Genomic DNA, 24,471 nt, shown 5'->3' with positions numbered 1-24,471 from the left:
GAGGTTTCTCATTATCTCACGAATGTTCAAAACATGAATCCCCACCTCAACCAGTACTGTACAGTCCCTTTAACTCTGTTCGGGAGTTAGATTGCGATGCTCTGTTCAAACCTCAAACAACCCAAAGATACCTCATATACCCGTAATAAGGGATATAGGGAAGATAGGTAGTAATGGAGGAGAACAAGGCCGGGGAAGAAGAGGGTGCAGGAGGTGTCGAATTCTGTTGCAGCAGAGAGGTGAGAGAACGTCTCGCATCCCTGCTTGTACGACGACCTACAAGACAGCGGTGTTAGAACGTCAAACACCAAACTGTGTTCGGGAGCTGAATTTCGATTTAATAGAACCAGCCCTCCCCCACACACACCCAATCCCTATGATATGGGAAACTGAAAGGGGCAAAGGAGGAGAAGGAGAGGAATCTGAAAGAGGTGTAAGAAGATGGGCACAAAATTACTCAAGCCTTTGTTGGGGGCGATCCAACAAATTCTATCCAACCATTCATGGTCTGAAATAGTGATAGTGACCAGATGTCAGAATACACATCACTACTACGGAACTTGAAGCTACCCTGCAAGACCGACAAAATGCCAATTCTACTGCCCTTCCTCCTTTATTTACAGAAAAGACAGCCCAATAGAGGATGAGGGATAAGATCGATCTGAACAAGTCGAAAGACGAGATCTGAACCTTCATCTTCACGGAATTGTTCCAAGATTGAACTTAACGCAGTTAAGGTCAGTTATATACTTCTCGAACATGCGACACACCATGCCGAGTCACGTACTGGTAACTGCTCTAAGAGCTCTGGCTATACATTACCAGACATCTCCTCGATTTTAATTCATCAGTTCATCTTTTGCGAACAGAATGTTCCTGGATCTCGGGACAGAGGGCGGCGTACAACCTCTGCCACCTACGCCATTCAACACCCCATAAGGTTAATGGGTTATTGGCGGGAAAACCAGAAAATTTTCCAATACTCGCTTCTCACCTGGAGTGCAAAACAAAGGGTGTCACCGGCTATGCAATTAAGGAAAACAACCGAAACCATTACAAACCAACTTGATAGTTTGCCAGAACTCCTTAATCATGGAAGCGTCTAACTTATCTAGTGGATCCTCGGGGAAGGGAGCATCCGCACCCCTAAATCGTCCACGCCACCTAAGAAAAACATACCGTCATCGCCACCTTAGAGAAGCCCACCGTCATCGCTACCAGAAAAAATCCCCTCCCTCAGCGCCAACCGAGAGGACTCCCTCCCCCAACAGTAAATTGGACGAGATAACCGAAGGGTATATAGCGTTTTCTGGTGTCATCGGGGCCCACATACCGGACCTCGAGCAATTTCCCTGTAACAAGCACGGGGAGATTTTAATACCAGCATGGTATCTAATGGCAATGGATACCCAACCCTGCGAAGACGAGGAGGAGGAGGACGGTCTCTACTAAGAAGAATACGTCATGTAAGTAGACTCTATCATGTTATCCAAGAAACCTTAGCTAAGTTATGTTTTGTATACTATCGAGATCATTGTACGTTTCTTGCATAATAAATTGTCGGAATCTCATTCCAGTCTTATAGATTGTGCTCGAAGAGTTCTGGCTATAAATTACCAGATATCTCCTCAATTTTAATTCATCAGTTCACCTTTTGCGAACAGAATGTTCCTGGATCTCGAGACAGAAGGCGGCGCACAGCCGCTGCCACCTACGCCATTCAACCTTCCATAAGGTTAATGGATTATTGGCGGGAAAACTAGAAAATTTTCCAATACTCTCCCCCCCCCCCCCCTCCCCTCCACACTGTACTCTGTAACACAGAAAGTATGCATTATATACATCAATTTTCTTTCAATATCTCTTGCTATTTCGAGACTGCTAGTATATAGTTCCTTTGTCTAGACTTGTAAGGCATATCGTTTGATCAAACCCATGGCAGGATCGGAGATTCTGTTATTCTTGGCTCTTTGATGTCCATCCAAGCATCACCTCATTGACGGTGGAAGCTTCATCTCAGACTTCGAGTACTTGGTCGACTTCCACAGGCGGTACTTGACAGGGCTGAAGTACGAGCTGATCATTTCGGCACCTGTACCATAAAGCAAGTGATTCAAATGCAGTTTTCTTTCGGAATATTGTTCATGCTCATCCAAAACATCAATGTTCTTGGGTTTGTACAAGTGTCAGTTTGTAATGTATACTCTTGAGATGTAGGCTTCTCTTAAGTAGGCCTAAATAAGGATGTTAGGCTTCTCTTAAGTAAATAAGAATGTTCTACTCCTTGTTGGTCATGCCCTGAAATCTGACTGGGAAGTTCTTGAATTTAGCTTCTACATAGCGCCTCATTAGTGACGTACATACCGCGGAACGAAAGAATTTTGAAAGATTTCACTTTTGTTCTGCATGTTAATAATCTCTTTTATTTGCCTTTGCCTTATCATGTTAACTTTCTCCCGAGGTATCAGTCTTTACGGGTGCTGTTCGTTATTCCGAAGGTTTGCTATTCCGAAGGGTCGTTATGCCGAAGGGTCGTTAATCCGAAACACGCAATTCCCTATACCTAGAGGTTCGTTAATCCGAAAACGAAAAAGGGTTCGTTAATCCGAAAATTTGTGGCGTTATATTCCGAAGGTTCGTTATTCCGAAGATTGGTTAATCCGAAAATGAAATTCGGAACAAGGAACCTTCGGAATAACGAATCTTAGGAATAAAGAGCCTTCGGAATAACGAACCTTCGGAATAACGAGCTGTAACCGTCTTTACTTCGAGGTCAAAAATTGTTATACATTGGGTATGTCTTGTCGAGTGACTAAAGAGAAAATTTTACCTTCACCGGTGAGTTCCAATGGGGACTCGAACCGCACGATATTTGGCCGCATGATGTCCTCCAAGTAGTCAAACAGCTGTAGAAAGTCAAATTTTGATAAATAATGATGATAATAATAATAATAATAATAATGATAAGAATAATAATAACAGTAATAATAATAATGATAATAATAATAACAATAATAATAATAATGATAATAATAATAACAATAATAATAATAGCAATAATAATAATAATAATAATAATAATAATAATAACAATAATAATAATAATAATAATAATAATAATAATAATAATAATGATAATAATAATAATGATAATCGAGTCTTTAATGCACCATGTCTATCACACAGTTGCACTCCTGGTGCAGAAAGGTAAGACCTCCTCTCACATTGCTTTATTCACGAACAGACCACAATTGAAAGAAAGCACAACGTTACTGGAACAAAAAAGATTTGAGCTCTTTTTTGAACAGAGGGAAAGAGGTCTTCATTCTTAATATAGTTTCAAAGGCAATGAGTTCCAGACAGAAGAGCCAGACTGAGTGAAAGCTGTGTTGCCCCATGAATGATGGGTCCGGGGAACTCGAAGGGTATGAGCAGTGGATGAACGGAGAAATCTAGTTGCTTTGTATTTATACTAATAGAATAGTTCCTGAAGGTAGCTCGGTACCTCAGTGTGAAGAACGGTAAACCAGTATCACGTTCTTGTATAAAATTAGCTTAAAAAAAACCCAAATCATTCGAGATAAGTTTTCATAATATGCTAGCAGGGGATTCCTGTTATAACGAAATCCTCAGCACAGACAGTGTTCTTTCTTCATATCAAAATTTCGTTGGGGCCGAACAATAAAGTATACAAAGATATGCAGACAATTTTTACTTCGTTATACTGAGTGTTTCGTCATAGCCATGTTTGTTATAACGGGAGTGCACTGTGCCAGCTGACGAGTAAGACTGGCAATCTGCAAGAGATAGCGGTGTGAATCGAGCACAAAATCAGATGATCTCTTCACTTGGAAACTGCGTGATTTACAGTACAAGACATAGCTACTCAGTTGTCTTCATGATAGACATAAATCACTTACTCTGAGCTGGATTTGTATGATTATCGAGGAGAGGTGTTACAATGAGACTGATGGACATTGCTTCATACCTTAATTTCCGGTCATGATTGTGTGTCGTGCAATAATGAGCGATATATGCTCAGGTATCACATGACTTGTGTCGTTGGTTAACAACACTTACGTCAATACGTAAATACTTGCAATAAAGAGTACCGCATGGACACAAGAAATATGATCTTCTTAGACTTTTTAGCTTGCAGAACCAGGTGACAAATGTCGTGCTAATAATGCGTCATGCATTTACTGCTGTCATTTGCATTTCAAAATGGATGTACAGAGTGTGTCACTGAACTACACTTAATGAAGCCAGTGGAATCAATCACCTCGACAAGTGAACATAGACCGACAATATTGCGCGGACTGCATATGGGGGGGGGGGGGGGTGAGTAATCGGGAGGGCTGACAAATATTATCACGGTGCTTACCTGCAAGCCACTCTCACTGCCAAGGAGGTTGCATCCCATGATATGAATCACCGTGTCCTCCGGGTTGATTCGACTCATCATCTTACCCACCTCCTTCCAAAACCTACAAATTTGATATGAGGTTTCATACATACAGGGTAACCTTTACTTCACACGGCGATATCTTCGAAATATATTTTTTAGAATAAAAGAAACAAGAGACCCGCGGGTCTAGCGCTCACCTGAGTATCGCAAGTTCACCTTTCACGCAGTCACTAAACTAAATTATTCACAGCTCTACTAAAATTTGACCAGGCATTCTCAAGTAGAAGATGAAAATGTACAATAAAAAAAAGGGCCCAAATTTTTTAAGATTCCTTAATTTAGGGAGATTGGGGGCCCCTGGGGGCATGGTGCCCATTTTGATAAATTGAGATCCTGACCCCCTAGGGATGCTACCTGCCAAGTTTGACGAAAATCAATCATGAGGTTTTCAGGAAGAAGATGAAAATGTACAATTCAGGCCCCCATTTGTACCTCCCCCCCCCCCCCCGCCCCCAAGAGGGGCACCCCTGGATCTGCTATGAACAAACTTGAAACTACAGTCATTAATGTACTCACTCATAGTATTATCTTAGTTCTATAACTTCTTGATTCTAGAGAAGATTTTTAAAGATTTCTTCATTTTGGGGGGTTTGGGGCCCCTGGGGGCCTCCTGGGTGGGGCATGGTGCCCATTTTAACAAATTAAGATACTAACCCCCTAGGGATGCTACCTGCCAAGTTTGGTGAAAATGGGTCATGGGGTTCTCAAGAAGAAGATGAAAATGTACAATTTAGGCCCCATTAGGACCGCTCCCCACCCCCCTCCCCTGGGTCCCAAGGGGGGCACCCCTGATTCTGCCATGAACAAACTTGAAACTACAGTCATCAATGTACTAACTCATAGTATTAACTTAGCTCTATCACTTCTGGTTCTCGAGAAGAAAATTTTTACAGATTCCTTAATTTTGAGGGGATTGGGTCCCCCTGGGGGCCCCTTGGGTGGGGCATGGTGCCCATTTTAACAAATTGAGTTCCTAACCCCCTAGGGATGCTACCTGCCAAGTTTGATGGAAATCAGTCATGGGGTTTTCAAGAAGAAGATGAAAATGTAAAAAGTTTACGCACGACGGACGACGCACGACGCACGCCGGACGCCGGACGAAGGGCGATCGCAATAGCTCACTTGAGCCTTTGGCTCAGGTGAGCTAAAAATGTAGTAATGTAATAATATGGTATCAAGCCACACGAAGTATCAACATCAGTAGGCCCCTACTTCTTTGATAATAAATCGAAACATATTTTTCCACAAAGAAATTTCAATCACTTATCAACATTTAGCTACCAATAAATGTCACACAACCTATAATATATAAAGTCAAATAATACAATTTGACAGGCAGCTACAAACACTCTAAATGATATGAATACGATTCTACTTAATAATGGACACAACCTCTGTAGTTTTCAGACACATATTCAGCTACTTTTTTCGCTTGAAGATTGACAAAATTGGCGAAACCTAATGACTTCGTTTCAGTTCTGGCAGAAAATATGAAGTACTTTGCATACAAAATAAAATCACATTGTAACACTTTACAATAACGAAATATAAAAGGCACAACAATGTCCGTGTGTTTGTTTGTTTGTTGATTTCTTACCTCACTTGGTCGGCTTCGCTTTCCTTCTTCAGTTTCGCCGTTGTCAGAACTTTCTTCTTTAGTATATACAGATATCCCGGCCCACCCTAATCATAGGAAAAATACGGGGAAAGAATCAACCATCAATGGCCTTCTGTTACTTATATATACTTAATGCTTAATCTGCAATGGAGATGCATGTATCACTTTGATATGCTCTTTCAGTGAACTGAATGAAATTATAAGTTGATTTGCTTTTTATATAATTGGAAATGAGGTTTAAGATAACGAATACAGAGAAAAGTGTTAGTTTACCTATTCCGACGGCTCTTTTTTTTTTTTTTTTTTTTGAACGTCATTGTACTGGTATTCTTTATCAAAACAGTGCTTTGTCTTGGCTTTCATATTTATGAAGAACACTTGTTGTAAATTGAGGCTTTGGAGAAATTGAATGCACTATAAATAATCTCATATGTTTTCTTGAAAAAAAAATGAATATGCCTAGACTGAAATCAAAGCTTCTTTAATCCTGACATTGAGATCTCACCGAAGCATATATGCACAATGATCTTGCTTTGCAACCTTGTCGGTAAGCTTGTAGGTTTACCCTGATGGCATCTGGGAAAAGATACAAACATGACAGTCATTAATAGTTTACATCATTACATCTTTTCGAAATATGTGTGGGTTGCCATAAGAGAATCCAAAATTACATTATAATTGATTATCAAAGTATGTATTTGTGACGGTGCTATCACTTTTATCGAATCGTCCTGAATAGAGCTAGTTCATTCTATTGTGATTTTCACCGATCTCTTCCAGAAATAGAGATCGGTATCTAACAGAAAGGAAGATATAAAAATAAATATCATGTATTGAAATACCGGTGCATATACAATTTCCAGATCGCTCAAGTTCCGGGAATAGAAACGGAACAGGCATAGTTAGGATACGTCATGTACATCAATCTTTGGGATAATGAATAAAGATCAACTCCGGGATAGCCTACCTGGGGCCCATTTCATAAATAAATTTGCTAGCTCATAAAAGACTTTTGCGTTATCAGCTTCTTGGTTGTTTCCCTGTCTTCTGTTATTACATTGTTAACTACAATCATTTCAACTTTCATTACCATGATAATTATAGTTATGATGAAACAACCCTTTGAATAGTCTTGATTGTAATACTGCAACTCACCTAATAATGCGTCGAATGTATCGTTATTGAAATCCTGAAAAGAAAACAAAAGACACACACAAAAAAAGTGGTTTAGTGTACGTAGTACTCATCGCATTCATACTTTTACAATTTCTTTTCCCGTCTAGACTATACTTAATTTGATATTGAATTGTACTTTATTTTGTTTGATTTACTTATGTACAGTATTTTTTTTTCGAATGCTATAGCCACATCATATTTTGACAAATCATTTGCAGTTCAGCCTCTGGCATATGCAAAGTTGATTTATTGAATGAATAAAGGTACCAGCCCTTCGCAGATATTATGACACATCCATCCACTAAATATTAAATCTAAATTGCATTTATTACCCTCAGCATGTGATTTTGCACGGTAGGCCCTACATCAAAAAAGTACCAAACAGCATGTGCGCTGCTGTATTCAAAGCAATGCAAACAATATGACGAAACTGAACTATCCTGTAGTGTTTCTGTTGGTCGGAGCATGAAACCACTCAAAACAAGTACATCACGAAACCTATCAATACACATTTCAAGAACAGCTGTCTACTTATCCTGTGGAGTAAAAAACAACAATGATCGCGATTACCACTCGTTAAACAAGAATGCATATCTATAATATGATATTTAATTGGAGGAAATCCACTTTTCTACTTACGTAGTTGAAGACAAGAACACCCTTTTCATGCGCCGTCGCTTGTAGCATGTCAGCTTTTGGAACATTGGATGAAATGAGCTGGAATGAAAAATTAATATACGAATGTGTGTAAGCAATAATCAAATAATCAGTCTTCAAAAAAAAAATAAATAATCAGTCTTCAAACAATTTTATGATTTTCAGAGACGAAGGGCACATTATCATTATTATAACTCTTTCCAATTATTTTTTTAATGAAAAAGAAATGTAGGTCTTGAACATTAATATTATACGTATATTTTTATTTCGGGTGTCTCCCTCTCCCTTTCCTGTGTATGCTTGTAACTTATATTACTTGTATATGAATGATCTCTGTGTGCGTACGTGCTTTTATATAATCATAGGCCCAATAGCTGGTACAGGCATGAGATACCAGGGAAGGGCGAACAGACCCAATGTTCTGTACGTACCAGTACCCTGGGAGGCTGGTAGTCCGGTCCACCGCACTCTGTGATCTCCAGCTGCTGTTCTGCGTACCACTGCAACTCCGTGATTTCGGACTGAAAAACACCAAACTCCTGTTTCGTTTTCGTGCCTGAAACGGGAAAAAAGTGACATAAAGCATGGCATGATCAATGCGGAACAGTGAAAAACCGATCGGCAGCTATCCTGGTTCTTCGTTTCTCATTCGCTGCCCACATCGGGATCCATACTCGGGAATGCACTATTGTACTACATAGTGGGAAAATTACCCTAGTGGAACCCAAATGCAGAAACGCCAACTAATGTATAGAAATATACATCAACCACACAGGTAGAAAATCGCCCACAAATCCAGTACGGTACTACTAGTATCTGTTCTAGATGTACATGTTGGACTTTTTGTATGTGTTTATGTGTACTGACACATCACAACGCAGATCTACTTTTGCACCACAATTCCACATCAGGTCTGCATAATAATTTGTAGGTGCCATGGAACATGATTGAATAAATTGATACTGATGACTGTGAAAAAAATAAAATAAAAAGAATATGGACAATTTTTTTTCTATTTATCCTACCACGTGCTAATCCGTACAATGAATATTCACCAGTTATCTACATTCCTTTCCCTTGATATGTCGTTCGTTCCATCGCCACAATTGCCTTTATTTTTCTTTTGTATCATATTCATCATCATCATCGCCATCATCCGCTATTAACTTTCGCCTATGTCTATATATCATTTTAGAATATTTTCATTTCACAAGTTTTCCAGCTCTTCCTCTATGCAACTTTCTAATTGTCTCCAACCTTCTCTCTCTCTCTCTTACGCAGTGGTATTCATCATTGATAGATTTCAATTATTATGTCTGGCGGTCGATGTGCTTTGTTTGTACTCCACAATATTGTTAATGCACGCTCGCATTCATCATCGCACGTATCTCTAGCAAAATGAAATGCGCTATGGCGTCGACACAAAGCTGCTCTTTTCCATGCAACATTGTGCCACATTCGAAGAGTGATAAAGAAACATGGGGTCTGTTTTTTAGTTGCCATGGAATCGACAAACAAAGCTTCAACACTATCCGCTGGTCAATTTCCACAAAGGAACTGACTTTTAGCATGCAATTAACATTTTGAGATACGGGAGCAGCATGGCATGCTCAGACATTAATTTTGAATCAATCTTCACAATTTGATATGTGCTATGATGGGCCACTAAACATTTATGAGGTGGAGTTGGCATGCATTTTGTGTTTATGGGCATTATAGATAATGGAATATCTTTTGATTAAGTTTAACGCTGCAAATGACAGTGCTTCTATATAGTTATTAATACAAAGTGGCCAGAGTTGTTTTTTTTTTTTTAACACGATTCGCAAAGGAAGTTCCTCGATGTGGTTAGGGTGAATACAGTATTATTAACTAGTGAAACACATCAAAGAAAGTTTGAGGAGAATTAAACAATCCGTTGAAAAGTTGTGAATTTTTAAAGTTTTGTTGCCACCAATTAACGCTGGATGAGAAGACTACAACAGTCCGTTGTGATGTCACAAGTGATAAAAGATATAAAGAGAATATAAAGAGAATTTTTAAAATGTAATTTTTCTAGCATAATGAAAGATTATAAAGTGGCGTACCTCTTAAGAATGAAGGGGAAAATATTACCCTTAACATACTGTCAGTAACAAGTCAAAACAATGTGTGCTTTTCATTTGAAATTAGATTTTTTTTTCTAAATTCTCCTTACATTTACTATATGTCGTTATTCTGCAGTTACATCAAGAACTGTTATAATCTTCTCGTCCAGCCGAATTGGCGGCATCGAAACTTTAAGAATTGATAACTTTTCATCGGATGACAGATTTTCTCCATTGTGTTTAACTAATATTGCTTCATTTACTCAATTCACATGCACGTGTATTATATTTCCAGAAACTTCATCTTTAAATACTGCTATACAGAAATACAATATGTATGTTGAACACTTTAACAATCATGCTGTTGCACATTCGATGATATCAACAAGGAGAAAACATGATGCCTTTTCAAACGTGTTTCACGATGAGAGATCGTATTTAATCATCCTACCGCAAGTCAAATTGTTCCTGACAAACCTCATTACGTTGCACATGCATATACCTGACCTTTCATATCTGTCCATAAAGATCGCACGGTCACTCTTTCGACTGCAAATCTCCGTAGTTTTCAGCGTGTGTTTAGAAAGAGGAAGCAGGAGCCACCTCTTACGAAAAAATAAACAAATAAATGTCTGTGCCCATGACACCAAAAGTCCTGAATAGCCCAAACAAATCAATCAAAATCGTATCAGAGGTTTCATCGTTGGAACCCCAGTGTTCTCAATATAATGTTCTTGTTTTTGAATTCATCCATGTAGGCCTATACACATATTAGGATTAAGTTCTGACCTTAGCAAACATACCGATTTCAATTTTGAATTCCTTCTTATCTGCCTCCAAACCCGCCTTGTCACGCCACGCCCTTGCTCGTGTCCTTCTCTGTTCCTTTCTCTCCGCTAATACTGCAGTGAGGAAACAGTACACCAAAAAGTCACATCACATTTAATGTTACATAATGGAGGAACAATATTTCTCTGCAGTTCACTTTACCTAACCTCCCTTAAAAACCACTACCAACAACAACAACAACAACAACAACAACAACAAAATGCTGACATATAGGATGATGCCAACTATACCTTTATATTGTATACTGTAAATTAAACAATCCGTTTTGGTTAATTGTAAATCTCTTCCACCAAAGCTGACGCTTTGACAGTTGTACAAGCAATGTAAAAACATGAACCATCATATAGGCCTACGCGTTGTATATCTAATCTATACATCAATGAACATACCGTGATATCATACCAAAGAGGTACGAGTACCTTCTTGATTATACCATACTATTGATTACTGAGGATAGAGTTTCCTCTACACACTTGTGCATAATTCACACACATAGCTGTGACATCTATAAATGAATATTTGTAGGACAAAACATATCTATTCCTCGCTCCTAGATTAATCATTAATGATTATTTGATGATATACGTTTCTTCATGTTCTTACGGTTCTTGTTTTTTACTCATTTGTCAAAATAACAGACATGGTTTATTGGGCAATCAATATTTGAAATATCACTTACATTTCATTTGTTCCTCTTTGGTTAGTTTCTTAACTGGTTTGTGATCGAAGTCTGGTACCGAGGGAGCGATGGGAGGTAGTTTGGTGGGAGCTGGTGTCACGGTCCTTGATATATCACCCTCGGTACTGATTGAGGAGCGATGACGGCGAAATTGCCTGATTTAAAAAAAAAAAATGTGAAAAGTTAATTATAGTGATGAATACCATATTTAATAACAATGATGATGGTAATACTAATGATAACGATAACTATAAAAACAACAATAATAATAAACTAATAATAATGATAATAATAATAAAAGAATAATTACAATAACAATAATAGTGGCTATATCTGTACAGCACACAGGTCCATCTCTCGGTGCTCATTGCGCTTCAAAAAAAAAAGTGGAAAATGAAAATATTTACATGTACAACATGATAACAATGAAGAGAATAACAAACAACAAACAAACATATACCACTGATGAAGAACACTTTTTTTTTACATTACGAATTTCATCTATTTAATACTCAGTGGGAAAGGAATAGGTAAATGATTCCATAGTTGTTGATTTTTTTTTTTTTGTCATTAATATGAATTGTATTGTTATGAAATCGTAAGAATGCGCGTATAAGCTTCTTCTTTTTTGCCAACAGATAGAGAAGAAAGAGAAATTAATTTGTGTATCACAGCAACTTCCCAGATATGCTTTGCACTTAAAAAGACTTTTCAACAGTTTAAAAGACAAAAGTGCATGGGGAAAATAAGAATAGTGCATTTTATTGGATTTCAAAGAAAAAAAAACAAAGAGAGAAAAGCAAAATGAAACGAAATATTGTATTCATGTCGTCTATAACATAGATATTTAAAAGTATATAACACGAATTATTATTTGACTTACCTCTGGATCTTGATGGCCATGTCATTTTGTTTCTGGAGTAATTTCCTGTCTTGGAAGCCGCGAAACACACTGTAGAGATAAAATTCAAAATCAGTCCACTGTGAACGACGCGTCATAGCAACAGAGGCACAATCACCTAACAACCGTTCAAAAAGGAGCAAAAACAGTGTACTATCAGTCAAAGCAGGGATTCGCCTCCCTGGTCAAAGCAATGGTTGGATATATATGTATGTCAGGGATTGATGATTATTGTTTCAGTGGTGGTGATGGTGGTTGAAATGGTGCGATGAATGATGAAAAAGTGGTTATTCCGCAGTGGATGCAAGGAAACTGGTCGCGTTAATGAACTTAGGATGACAGTGAGTAAACTGTTGGGGTTATTGCTGGTAGGCCTACAACTGGTAGCAGAAATAGAAGAGTTGATGGCGAGTGTTGTGGTGGCAGCTGTTGTGGGAAGGAAGTTGTTCTTGTTGAGGGACGTTACAATGGTTGTGGCTTTTTCGGTGGTGCGTGTGATGAACAGTTGGCTGGATGATTGGAAAGGAGGAGCGGTGCCGTGTTGGTAATGGTAACGATGGCTGGGGATAAGTAAGAGATTATGAAGATGTGATGGTGCGACCATTTGTTGTTGCTGCAAGTAATGGTAAATATGGTAGCTATGGTAGTAATGGCAGTGGCAAGAGCTGTGGCGAAGCTGACGAGAAGTAGGATGAAGTTTAGCGATGGCGGTATCTGTTGCCATAAACATCATCACCAAGTGTTCACAGAGGGACGAGAAATTGTCAATAAGACGTTGATTGATCTGCGCATCGATTCGCGCAGAAAGTCAAGGCTGCGACATCTATCAAGTTCTAGTTCAGCTCGGTTCTCGCTTGCTTGCTGAACAATTTCGGTAATTGAAGACCCAGACGACAGCCAAACTCTCTCAACCAAACCAAAAACAAACACATCCTGAAATTGGACAACATCAGTGTCTTGGAGAATGTCTCGCGCAAAGCACAGGCGCTGCATCTGAATTCGAAACGTTGGCACAAATGTGATGCAGGTTTGTTGAAACAAGACAAACAGTGTTTTCTTTATAACTATATTATGCGAGTGTAATACATTACTGGCGTCCGGTGTCAGTTATTGAACCATGTTAATGCATTAGTGCACCAGTTTCCTATGACACTTCATGTCGCCGTTTCCACAACAAGTCATTCGTCACTGATAATATGGATGACGTTCGGCAATTAACCCAGAATACACAGTAATTCTCTCAGTAACATGTACAGGTACCTCTTTAGAGCTGGTGACGATTAGTTTTTACACAAATACCGTTGACATTTCCTCTCCATAAAATATCCAGTCATTCCCCTGAAAGGCATCCTATTCAGGAATGTATCATCGTCAAACTGGCATACCATCGTGCCATAGCCAGAAAATAACTTAGCATTGCATCTACATTATCATAGCTTGCGCATTACTTTATGCAGTCTGTTCTGTGAGGGACAAATTCATTGATGCACATCCAATCATCTAAATTGAGTCTTGTCACTATGGCAACGTGATAGCGTCTAGCTGAGGAGCGCTCTTATCCAACATCACAAAGCAATGCTATGTAAAATAGAACATGGGCATTTTCAACAATAGAATCATGTTATAGATGTTACTGGTGACAAAATTCATGGCCATTTTCATATATCACACAACATTGTGTAGAGAGAGAGAGGCAAATACAGTGTAGATTAATTACTCGCGTGTGTTACATCGACGGAGAACGCATGCAGTATATTCAATTAGGAACTTGCAGTGATGATCCATAACGGTTAATGAGTTAGGCAACAGACAGAGGGAAATCTATTGTCAAGGTTGTCATACTCCATTGTAAAAATCGATAGAGTAGTGTTTGTGTGTCGTGTAATAATCTGCAGAAATAATTACAAGGCAATCCATCATTCGAAATTCAACAAAAAGAGCGCGGTTTTAGAAATCGATTCCTGAAATAATGATCACTATCATTAAGAATGTATATATATATATATATATATATATATATATATATATATATATATATATATATATATATATATATATGAACAGTTAACCTGTCTATTGTGAACACCCAAGGTAGACGAAAAAAGTGGCCGGTTAAGACAATGTAGTATAGGGACATTTTCGTAGCCGTAAAAGACAGGTAGCCGTTAAGGCAGGTTTTATTATGTTGATGTTAGGGTGCCGATATGTTTTAGTTGTGATGAGTACTTGTCACGTGACGCAGTGACTGACATAATCCATGTGCAGTTACTAGCAAAGTTTCCTAACCTTTGAATCTTTGTGACTCTATCAGCGATCTCGTCCCTCTCCTCTGAATGTTCCTCGGGTAAAACGCCATTTTGCTCGCCTGTACCGTTCGCCAGAACGGCCGGTTTCTCGTTCTGTTTCTCGGACGTCACTCCCGTGTCGTTTGAATTGTCTTCTGTGATGAATACCGGCTGAGCTGCATTGCCATTGGCGTCTAGGGTAAAATAGAAGATACAACAGGGGGTATTATAGATGCAGTATAGTAACCTGTACAAACACAAATTTGGGTTCTACAACATTACAATGGGATGTCAAACATTCTTCTTCGGTATTGTAACGCGCAAATCGAAATTAATGAAATTGAATGAATAATAATTAGAGGTCATCTCAAAATATTACATTTCGCAATAATGCACACATTTGCGTACGTTAGCTTTCTACGTTTTAATATGGCATATTTGATTTTTGAAATAAAGAACTCCACTAAATGTAAAGGGTGCTCCAGCGTATTTTCTCATTTTTGTTGTTATAAATGTATTAATTTTTTTTTTTACAGTTTACTTTCATTCGCTGCCCCAATTCAAAGCACATACATCCCTTATATTTCAGTGACAATTCATCTTATTCACAATCATTTCATGCAAGCAGCCAATTGTGCAGACACATCTTTGTAAGGAAATTCATATGATTTACAATGTAATGGATAAATATTCATGAGACCTCTTGGGATAAACTCTCCCTCTCGGCTGGGAGCACATCGAAGTGAAATTTAAGAAAAGGCATACGCCAAATGAACGCGGATCTACACGTGCAAATACACATACCCATGCACATACAAAACAAACGAACAACGTGAATACAAATACTGCTGACTTATGCACATATCCAAATTTCAAGTATTTAATGTTTCATTTGGAGTCGAAACTATGTCTTATTCCGATAATTAGCGTTAAATTTGGTAAGTGTCGCTTTAATCTCATTCTGTTCCTATAAAGCTAAACTACACTTCTATTGTTTAGTTTTCTTTTGTATTTTGAACTCGCTGCATGCAGATCATGGTGAAATGATTAAGATAGGTAATGTTTTACATGACCATGCACACAACGAAAAGTCTTCAATCAATATCGAGTACTATACATTGTTAAAACGACATTCATGTTCACAGGCATAGTTCTAAGTTCCTAAATGTCAGGCAAGGACTTGCACCTGTCACTCTCGGAACGCGTGTAAAAGCTTTACTACTCAAAAGACAATGTTCGTGTTCCACAATGTCTGCCCATATCAAGTGGTATTTACAAGACTGAAGGGTTCATTCAAAAATCGATACAGACGTGAAATTCATTGAAGTCCTTATTCGTCACGTTCTGGAATGTGTCTTCTCTTTCGTTCTCTGTAATGGAATCTTCAAGATACATCTACCATCTGTTTTTCACAATAACGGCTTACAGTAATTGTCGCATAACGATCATGGTAAACAACCAATAATTGCACAAAGCAAGTACCGTCGTCACAGTCATGAATGCATAGCGTTTAGAGGTTCTTGGATGTGTTCCGGTATTGTTATTCTTGTTTGCAGTCTTTGTTTGCTGTGGGCTCGAAAACTTTTTTTTTTCAAATCCCTTTGCAAACATTTGCAAGAGCAAGTAGAGAAAATGTGACTCGGGAAAAAAAGGGGGAAGTTGTATGTCTTCTAAAACAGCGTATACAGTTGTAGACATCCGGTTTTAATGTCGGCGATAACTGGAGGATGGGGGACTTCCAAAATAAGAAGAAAAGATGATTCAATAGGTTATGCAATGAGTCAAGTACATTGGTATGCCTTATATAAATTATTGTTAGGTACAATGTGTATATACCACAGCCCTTCACCCAAACCGAAAAGGTCTATCATCAGTTTCAAGAACTAGACATAATTATTTACTGCGTTCATTGGACCTCGGACATTCAACACAGTAAACAACGAACCATGTAGGACAAACGTCAACGTATTCTCTAACCTTATGTGCATAGTAATTTGTCGAAAGAGGAAGTTTTCCTCCGTAAGTGTCAAGAAAATCATTATTTCGTGCGATTAATTGGAAAAATACATCAGTCGATAACGTTAGCCCCTAGAAATTAAAGGACAAGTTCACCTTCATAGACATGTGGATTGAATGAATGCAGCATGTATTAATAGAACACATCAGCAAGAGTTTGAGGAAAATCGGACAATCCAGGGGCGGACCCAGGGAGGACCGCAACCGGCGCACGCCCCCCCCCCCCTTTATTTTTTGTTGAAACAAAAGAAATAAAAAGAAAAAAATGGGGGGGGGAGGGGTGCGTGCGCCCCCCCCCCCCTTACACGCCCCCTCTTTACGGAATTCCTGGATCCGCCCCTGCAATCTGTTTAAAAGTTATGAATTTTTAAAGTTTCTGCTTAGTCACTGCTGGATGAGAAGACTACTACAGCTTGTGATGTCACATGTGTACAACGATAGAAAGAAAATACAAAGAAAATTCAACATATTTTCACTTTTCTCGCATAATAAAAAATACACTAAACTTCCCTCTTTCAGAAGGCAAGGGGGAATAACTTTACCCTCAACATACGTCAGTGACGAGTCGAGGAAATGTACACCTTTTTCAAAAAGCAAAATTTTGTGAAATTCTCTATATTTTCCTTATAGCGTTGTACGCATGTGACATCATACACTGTAGTAGTCTTCTCATCCAGCAGTGACTGTGCAGATACTTTAAAAATTCATAACTTTTGAACGGATTGTCCGATTTCCCCCAAACTTTCAATGATGTGTTCTCCTAATATTGCTGCATTCACTCAATCCATATGTATATGAAGGTGGACTTGTCATTTAATGCTCGTTTTGCGATCTTGACAATTATGATGTAAATGCCAAGTCATTTTATGATTAATAATGCGTAATAGAAATATAAAACAATTTCGTGATTTTAGTATCCTTATAAAGTGCGAAATTTGGTGTCATGTCTTTATGCACTGCAAAGGAACTTAAAGACATCGAACTTAACAAGTGGCTCAGCTTGAGCACAGAAATGTTTGGTGCATTTGAATTTCTGAATATTGTAATCAAAGTCATATCAACATTAAACATGGGTCACCATAGGTTTACTGTGCTCAAGTAGTATGCTTGTAAGCACATATTGATATGGAAGCAAAATCGATGTTTTGGCACCTGCTCCTCAAACCGCTCCAAAGAAACGACTTGGGCTTTCTATACAGCTTTATTACGTAACTTTATCGTACGCTTTCTATGTATCGATGAACGCACTCAATGAGGCATTGTGGACTATTTAACACAAATTCTCGAAACGGTAGAATGTACCTTTATAACACAAGCATGGACTCTTGGATGTTACAGGTTTTAGTATGAAGCATTGGACAGGTGACCGATCGATTCTTCAATAATCGTATAATTAGGGTGCGTATAGGAGATACCGTCCCGATGTGAGGTGACGCCTCAAACGCCCTAGTAGTCTCATTGTTTTTCGAATAGTGTCAGAAAAAGGTCAGTGAACTTAGGCCAGCAAAAAGACTTTATCAGGGATAGATATGGCAGCATACTAACTTTCCAATCCGTCTCTACGATTAATAACAAGTGACGTCCCATAAGAGCATTATGAACTAGGAAATTGGGTGATGTCAGATAATCAATGACGTAACGAGACTGACTGTCTCATAATAGCACGCGCTCTATCTGATAGATACCTCAGCCGGTTTGGTTACGTGATATCTAATGCAAGATAGAGTATCAAAAATATGTTTAATGTTTGGGGAAAGGATGAAATATGCCACGGCTTCTGAGTCATATTCATATCAATATTTGGCAAGTCCCTTAGTACCGTTGAAATTAAAGTTGGAAGTCGTTTTGACGGACTATGCGCTATTGTTTTTCGATCCTCCAAGGAGCTTCGCAGTTCCTCCCACACTGCCACGAGCCAACTCAACACAGTAATCCTCGCCGTATACTACACTACCAAAAGTAGAAGGACGATTAGATTTTGTGGTGTAAAGGAAGAAATCGGTGAAGCGCTCAAATCGGTTCTCCTGGCGTCTGGAGGCCGTTTCATTCTTTGTTCTTACAAAGGAAATATAGATTTAAATGCAAGATAAGTGTACTGCCTCTCTTACGAATTGAGAAAATGGACAAAACAGAAGCCAGCTCTTGCAGCTTTGGAATGATTTTAGTCCTCTTCACAAACCGTCTATTTTCCCACGTCCTCTGTGCATTTGAAACCTTTCGCGCCCCTAGTCGATGAATTATACAGACTTGAAATAAAGTATGTATTAGGCGCATTGTCGCTAGATTTATCTCCCTTTCTTTACGATTATTGCCATCCAGCGACGAGATCTCGTTTATAATCACCTATGATTCAAAATTGATAGAGCATAAGCGATTAAAATGATTGAATTTTCCCACGAAGGTTTATACGAGTGCGTTATTTGGAATAAATCAACCATTCTACTGACGTACAATGCGACAACAAATCGGTTTCTAACAAGCCATCTTTTCAAGCTGTGACGCATTTAATTGGCTCGATGGAACCTCGGTTCATCCATGTGCAGTTCGTTGCCAAACTCTTGTTTCTCTCGCCATGCGATCTATATTACATCCCTCTCCAAAGTCTGTTGTTGTCAAAACTGCATGACATTGCATGTGTCAAAGTATCACACATAGTGATACTTTGATGCTTTGATACTTTGCAATGCAGACACTAACACGCACGCAAACACACACACACACACACACACACACACACACATCCACTCTCCAGTCAATTAAAATAATGATAATTTAAAAAAAAAAAAAAAAAAAAAAAAAAAACTTACCCGATTCATTTTCGGTGACATTTTCGACTTCTCTCCTCTTTTTCGCTCTCTCCCCTGCTTCATTGAAAGCTTGCGCGGCTCTGTATAGAGATTGAAAAATAGCGTGAGAGTGTTAATAATTTGTCTGAGAAATAAAAGCTTGTATATTACATGTAGATTTAACTCGGTTCTCTTTAGCTTTTCATAATTATAGTTTACTTTCCACACATGCTCCTGATTAATTCTCCACATTCGGCTTATTTTTCATTTACACGACCACTTTCCTGTTCCCTCTTCCATGTGTCTATTACATCCCAAAACTCTCTTTAACTTCCACTCACCTCCACACCTCATGGTCCTTTTGTTCTGTTCCCATTCATGTTCAAGTCCAGCTCATGCTCACCTTTTTTTTTTAACTTCCCATTGGTACTTTGTTATGACCTCAGGTCAAATTCTTTTCCTTAGTCGTGATTGGTTGGTGTAATATGTAAATTTGCTATTCTGGAAGAATTCTGTTGATACACTGTACATTAGAAAAGAGGCTACCACAGGGACTGATCAAAGAGATTTTGAGAGATGGAGTTCCAACTGGCTGTAATTATTCAAACATTAATGTGTCAGTTTTCTATTGATGTATAGAAAAGAATTCCGCAGGTGCATTAATTTTTGTGCCTTTGATGGATTTGGGTTTCACGCTGCCGTCTTGCCTAGCAATATGAAGATTCATTTTGATGTTGGCTATATTTTGTTTCGCTTCAAAGGAAATAAGACAGTTGTATCGCCATTCTCTATACAGAACATCCTTGGACCGATCGAGATCAGATTCATTTTCTTGCCCTCATCTGCCTGCCCTAAGCTGAATGTTTAGTTTGGGTTGAACTTTGCTTTATTTTGTAGAGTGACTGAGCTCGATTTTGAACACTGAGATGAGTTTTACAGGAGGTATAATCGAGTTCTGCGGTAATACCATTGGAAAATATTCTTTCAAAACACTGAAGACATTGGAAGAGGATAGAGGATTTGCTGAAGATTTAGCTGAATTTTGTTTCTGCTGAATGTAAGTGAACAAGAGATAGGTGAGAGAAACAGAGACTGCTCAAGTGTAGTCATGAGATTTCTGAACAGAAATATGACGAGGAGAGTGGATTATAGAAGATGATTAGTGTGATATACGATACGCGTATTTCTTCCAAAATAATCTACCTCTTTCATTCTCTTATTGTGTGAAAATGGTGAAAAATAGTTTTGTATCAGAACACATGGAGGGCTTACGAATATACTAGATTATCTGAAAGAATAGTCCAATGCTTACACATAGTGTGCTATATAGCGCCTTTCCGAAAGGTACATAGCGTTTTACAGGTGTATATCACTTATAATAAACTGATTTACAGATAAACAGAAATATCAATAGGAAATATCATATAGCACTCCAAACAGAAATAGATGGGATTTCCCTTGCTTCTTGAACAAGATTATGAATTATTTATTTGCTAATTATGGGGGGGGGGGGGTAATGAATTTTAAGTTCGGGGTGATGTACGAAAAAGAACGATCTCCCTTTTGTGAGTCTTTGAAACGAGGTATAGAAGAGTGATACAGGTAGATCATATAGATCCATGTGTATAAACGGGAAGCTTCTGCTGACGACTCAGTGCGGTGTGTAAAAACATCAGCGCCCTTGTACATTCTTCGTGTGAATTAATCGAAATACGGATATACTGACTTTGTATGACACCCACTTTTTGTGGACACAATAGTCATGACATCATGATTACTTTGTCCTGCCATTAACACTGCCATTAACACAGTAAAACTGTACATGATGACATGATAACATGACATGATGACATGATAACATGACATGATGACATGATAACATGACATGATGAAATGATAACATGACATGATGACATGATAACACAGTAAAACTGTTACATGATGACATGATAACATGACATGATGACATGATAACATGACATGATGACATGATAACATGACATGATGACATGATAACATGACATGATGACATGATAACATGACATGATGACATGATAACACAGTAAAACTGTTACATGATGACATGATAACATGACATGATGACATGATAACACAGTAAAACTGTTACATGATGACATGATAACACAGTAAAACTGTTACATGACATGATAGAATGACATGATGACATGATAGTAGAACTGTTACATGATGACATGATAACATAACATGATGACATGATAACACAGTAAAGCTGTTACATGATAACATGGCATGATGACATGATAACACAGTAAAACTATTACATGATGACATGATAACATGACATGATGACATAATAACATGACATGATGACATGATAACACAGTAAAACTGTTACATGATGACATGATAACATGACATGATGACATGATAACACAGTAAAACTGTTACAATCATGATGACATGAGAACATGACATGATGACATGAGAACATGACATGATGACATAACACAGTAAAACTGTTACATGATGACATGATAACATGACATGATAACACAGTAAAACTGTTACATGATGATCTTTGTGAATGCTTATAATTTCCTGCATATTTCGTCATTGCATATTTTGAAATCGGTCTAGACAATCTTTAGAATATTCATCAAGTTTAAGTTTGACCCCATCCACCTAGTCATGACCATGCAGCCAACAAAAAGCATCGGCAAAATCTGGACCTGGATACAGACGCCCGAAGCCTGCGTTCAGTATCATCCATAGGTATCCTTTATTTTTAAACTCAGAGAACTGTTTCAATGATATTAAGATAATCGATCCTCTGGAGACGAGCTATAATACACCATTGTAAAGGACTGCATCAAAACACAAACGCGAGAACAGCAGCTGTATGAAACTGATAAGAAATATGTGTGGCTCCATTAATTATCTTTATGCCTTGTCTTGCCAAAGATACCCATAATCAATAGGTTGATTATCATGTAGTCAGGTCTAATTGCACAGTAACAAGCAGGAAACTTTATACAATAGTAAGAATGTTTACCAAAATGTTCAAATGCAATTCTTTTATTTTAGCAAACGTTGTTAAAGACGACAACAAAAAATCAATCGGTGTCAAATTTATAGATATAAAAATATTTCCCTTGAGAACCTATATTTACCCATGGATACCTATGGAAGATTCTGAACGCAGGCTGAGCCTCTGTATTCAGATCCAGGTTTAGTCCTTAAGATGAGCCGGGTCATGTCCAGGTGGCGTGGCGTCGAACTTAAATTTTATGGGTTCATTGTCCCAGAATTTATCCAAACCAATTTCAAAACTGAAGACAATGGGTACATCTATTAAATTTCTTGGTAAACTAGTCCATGGTTTCCTGATACACATGTAAAATGAGTTTCTTCTTGTAGTGATATGTGATCGAAAAATATATAACTTTTTACTATGTCCTCTTGTGCATTTTTTTTTATTAAACCCAAATAAGGCACTACTTCCTGATCATTATGAAATACTGTAATTTAAAAGCTTCAATCATGTCACCTCTTGCCCTGCGGTATGCTAGAATTGAATGTCCGAGGTGCCTCAATCTCTGTTCATAAGATAAAGATCATATTTCACGTACTAATTTTGTGGCCCTCCGTTGGACATTTTCTAAAGTTAATATATGTTTTTTTTTTTTTTTCAAATAAGGACTCCATACCGCATGGGCGTATTCTAAATGAGGTCTTACCAAAACTTTATATAACAATAAAAAAATTCTTTATTTAGATAAACAAAATGTGCGTCTTATTAGATTCATTATTTATTTATTTGTTCCTGAAAATGTTGTTCAAATTTAAGTTTAGAATCAACCGTGACTCCTAGATCCTTGCATGAATCTACGTGTGAAAGGTACAGTGTTTCCAATATAAGTATTCAATATTTATAAGCTGTTCCGTCCATAAGTGCACATCACCCACAAATCATACAGATCACGAGCCGTATACAGTCCGTCAGTCATATAAACAGCCACTGAGTATGACACCAAGCAAACAAGGTCCACGAGACCGACAATGTAAGTCCCGTGTATATGTTATCAAACTCGTGGTCTGTTTTACCTTCATTATCGAACTCATGGGCCCACCGCCAAACTGGGCTGTATGACTATTGGGGCTTCTTTTTTTTTTTCAACGTCAAATTCGTGGGCTATGTGACTCGTGGTTGTCAGTCTCGTGGGATGACACCCATTCCTTGCTATATTATGTCAGGCCAGTCCTTGCAAACTTCCTGTCTTGGTTATATTGTAAGGGACATCCTTTGTTATACAGGTAGGCACGCAGACAGTGCCATTAAAATAGGTACAAAATAATATAAGCACTTGACAAAAAAAAAAATCCCTGTTTTGTTAGTTTTATGGAGGATGATAAGCCTGTTGACAACAGTCACAGAAAGAGCAGTAATCACGAAGAGTATCATATGGAAACAATTACATGTATCTTGAAATAAATTTACTCACGCTAATTTCGTCTGTATGGTTTTGTCAGGTTTCTTCTTAGACGCACCGGATCCCATTGCTCTTACACTAATGCAGGTCTAATGAAGAGATTATGACAGTATATTTGATAATCTCCAAATGGGAGACAGTTTATATCCCGAGTTGTGATCAGATAATTAGGTATAGAACCATGACATGATGATGAACACAGAAGCGCTTCGGGGATCGGTGCAAAACAGCGAAGTTTTTTTGCTGATTATTGACACGCGTTATATCTGCTCCGCAGACAGGCCCATTCGGAAAAGTTTGACAGTACTCATTAGTACCATAAGCTGAAAAAAAAAAATCCCTGATATGCGAATGTCCACGATTAAACTGCTTCCTTGTCGATGTTGTTCCCCACAAATGTACACATCTCTCTATGAGCTGACAAATTAATGGCGTCCAATGAAGTGAAAATTCCGAATGAGTGCATGAAGTTCACAA

At 38.2% G+C, this 24,471-nt stretch overlaps 1 protein-coding gene across 1 annotated transcript; it reads right to left on the bottom strand.

Moving 5' to 3' along the window:
• Positions 1-1,802: 1,802 nt before the first annotated feature.
• Positions 1,803-19,898, bottom strand: LOC140241214 (NMDA receptor synaptonuclear signaling and neuronal migration factor-like). The gene is made up of 14 exons (XM_072320969.1): positions 19,864-19,898; positions 19,544-19,623; positions 14,722-14,914; positions 12,418-12,486; positions 11,535-11,689; positions 10,810-10,908; positions 8,351-8,475; positions 7,902-7,979; positions 7,242-7,275; positions 6,592-6,662; positions 6,066-6,151; positions 4,385-4,487; positions 2,831-2,906; positions 1,803-2,092 (listed from the first exon to the last, which is right to left on the bottom strand). Exons 1-14 carry the CDS (start codon positions 19,896-19,898, stop codon positions 1,989-1,991), a joined length of 1,308 nt encoding a protein of 435 aa, XP_072177070.1. The 3' UTR covers positions 1,803-1,988.
• Positions 19,899-24,471: the final 4,573 nt, after the last annotated feature.

Source organism: Diadema setosum, chromosome 17 (assembly GCF_964275005.1).
Source record: "Diadema setosum chromosome 17, eeDiaSeto1, whole genome shotgun sequence".
Taxonomy (NCBI): Eukaryota; Metazoa; Echinodermata; class Echinoidea; order Diadematoida; family Diadematidae; genus Diadema; species Diadema setosum.
Note: the sequence above shows the minus strand (reverse complement) of the source record. Positions and strands in the feature narration are given on the sequence as shown.

Coding starts and splice junctions, on each gene's coding strand:
- LOC140241214 (XM_072320969.1), bottom strand. CDS start 19,898: ATGGGAACAGAACAAAAGGACCATGAGGTGTGGAG. Junction 6,152..6,591: donor CATTGTGCATATATGCTTCG/GTGAGATCTCAA, acceptor TCCTATGATTAG/GGTGGGCCGGGATATCTGTA. Junction 2,093..2,830: donor ATTGGAACTCACCGGTGAAG/GTAAAATTTTCT, acceptor TTTATGGTACAG/GTGCCGAAATGATCAGCTCG.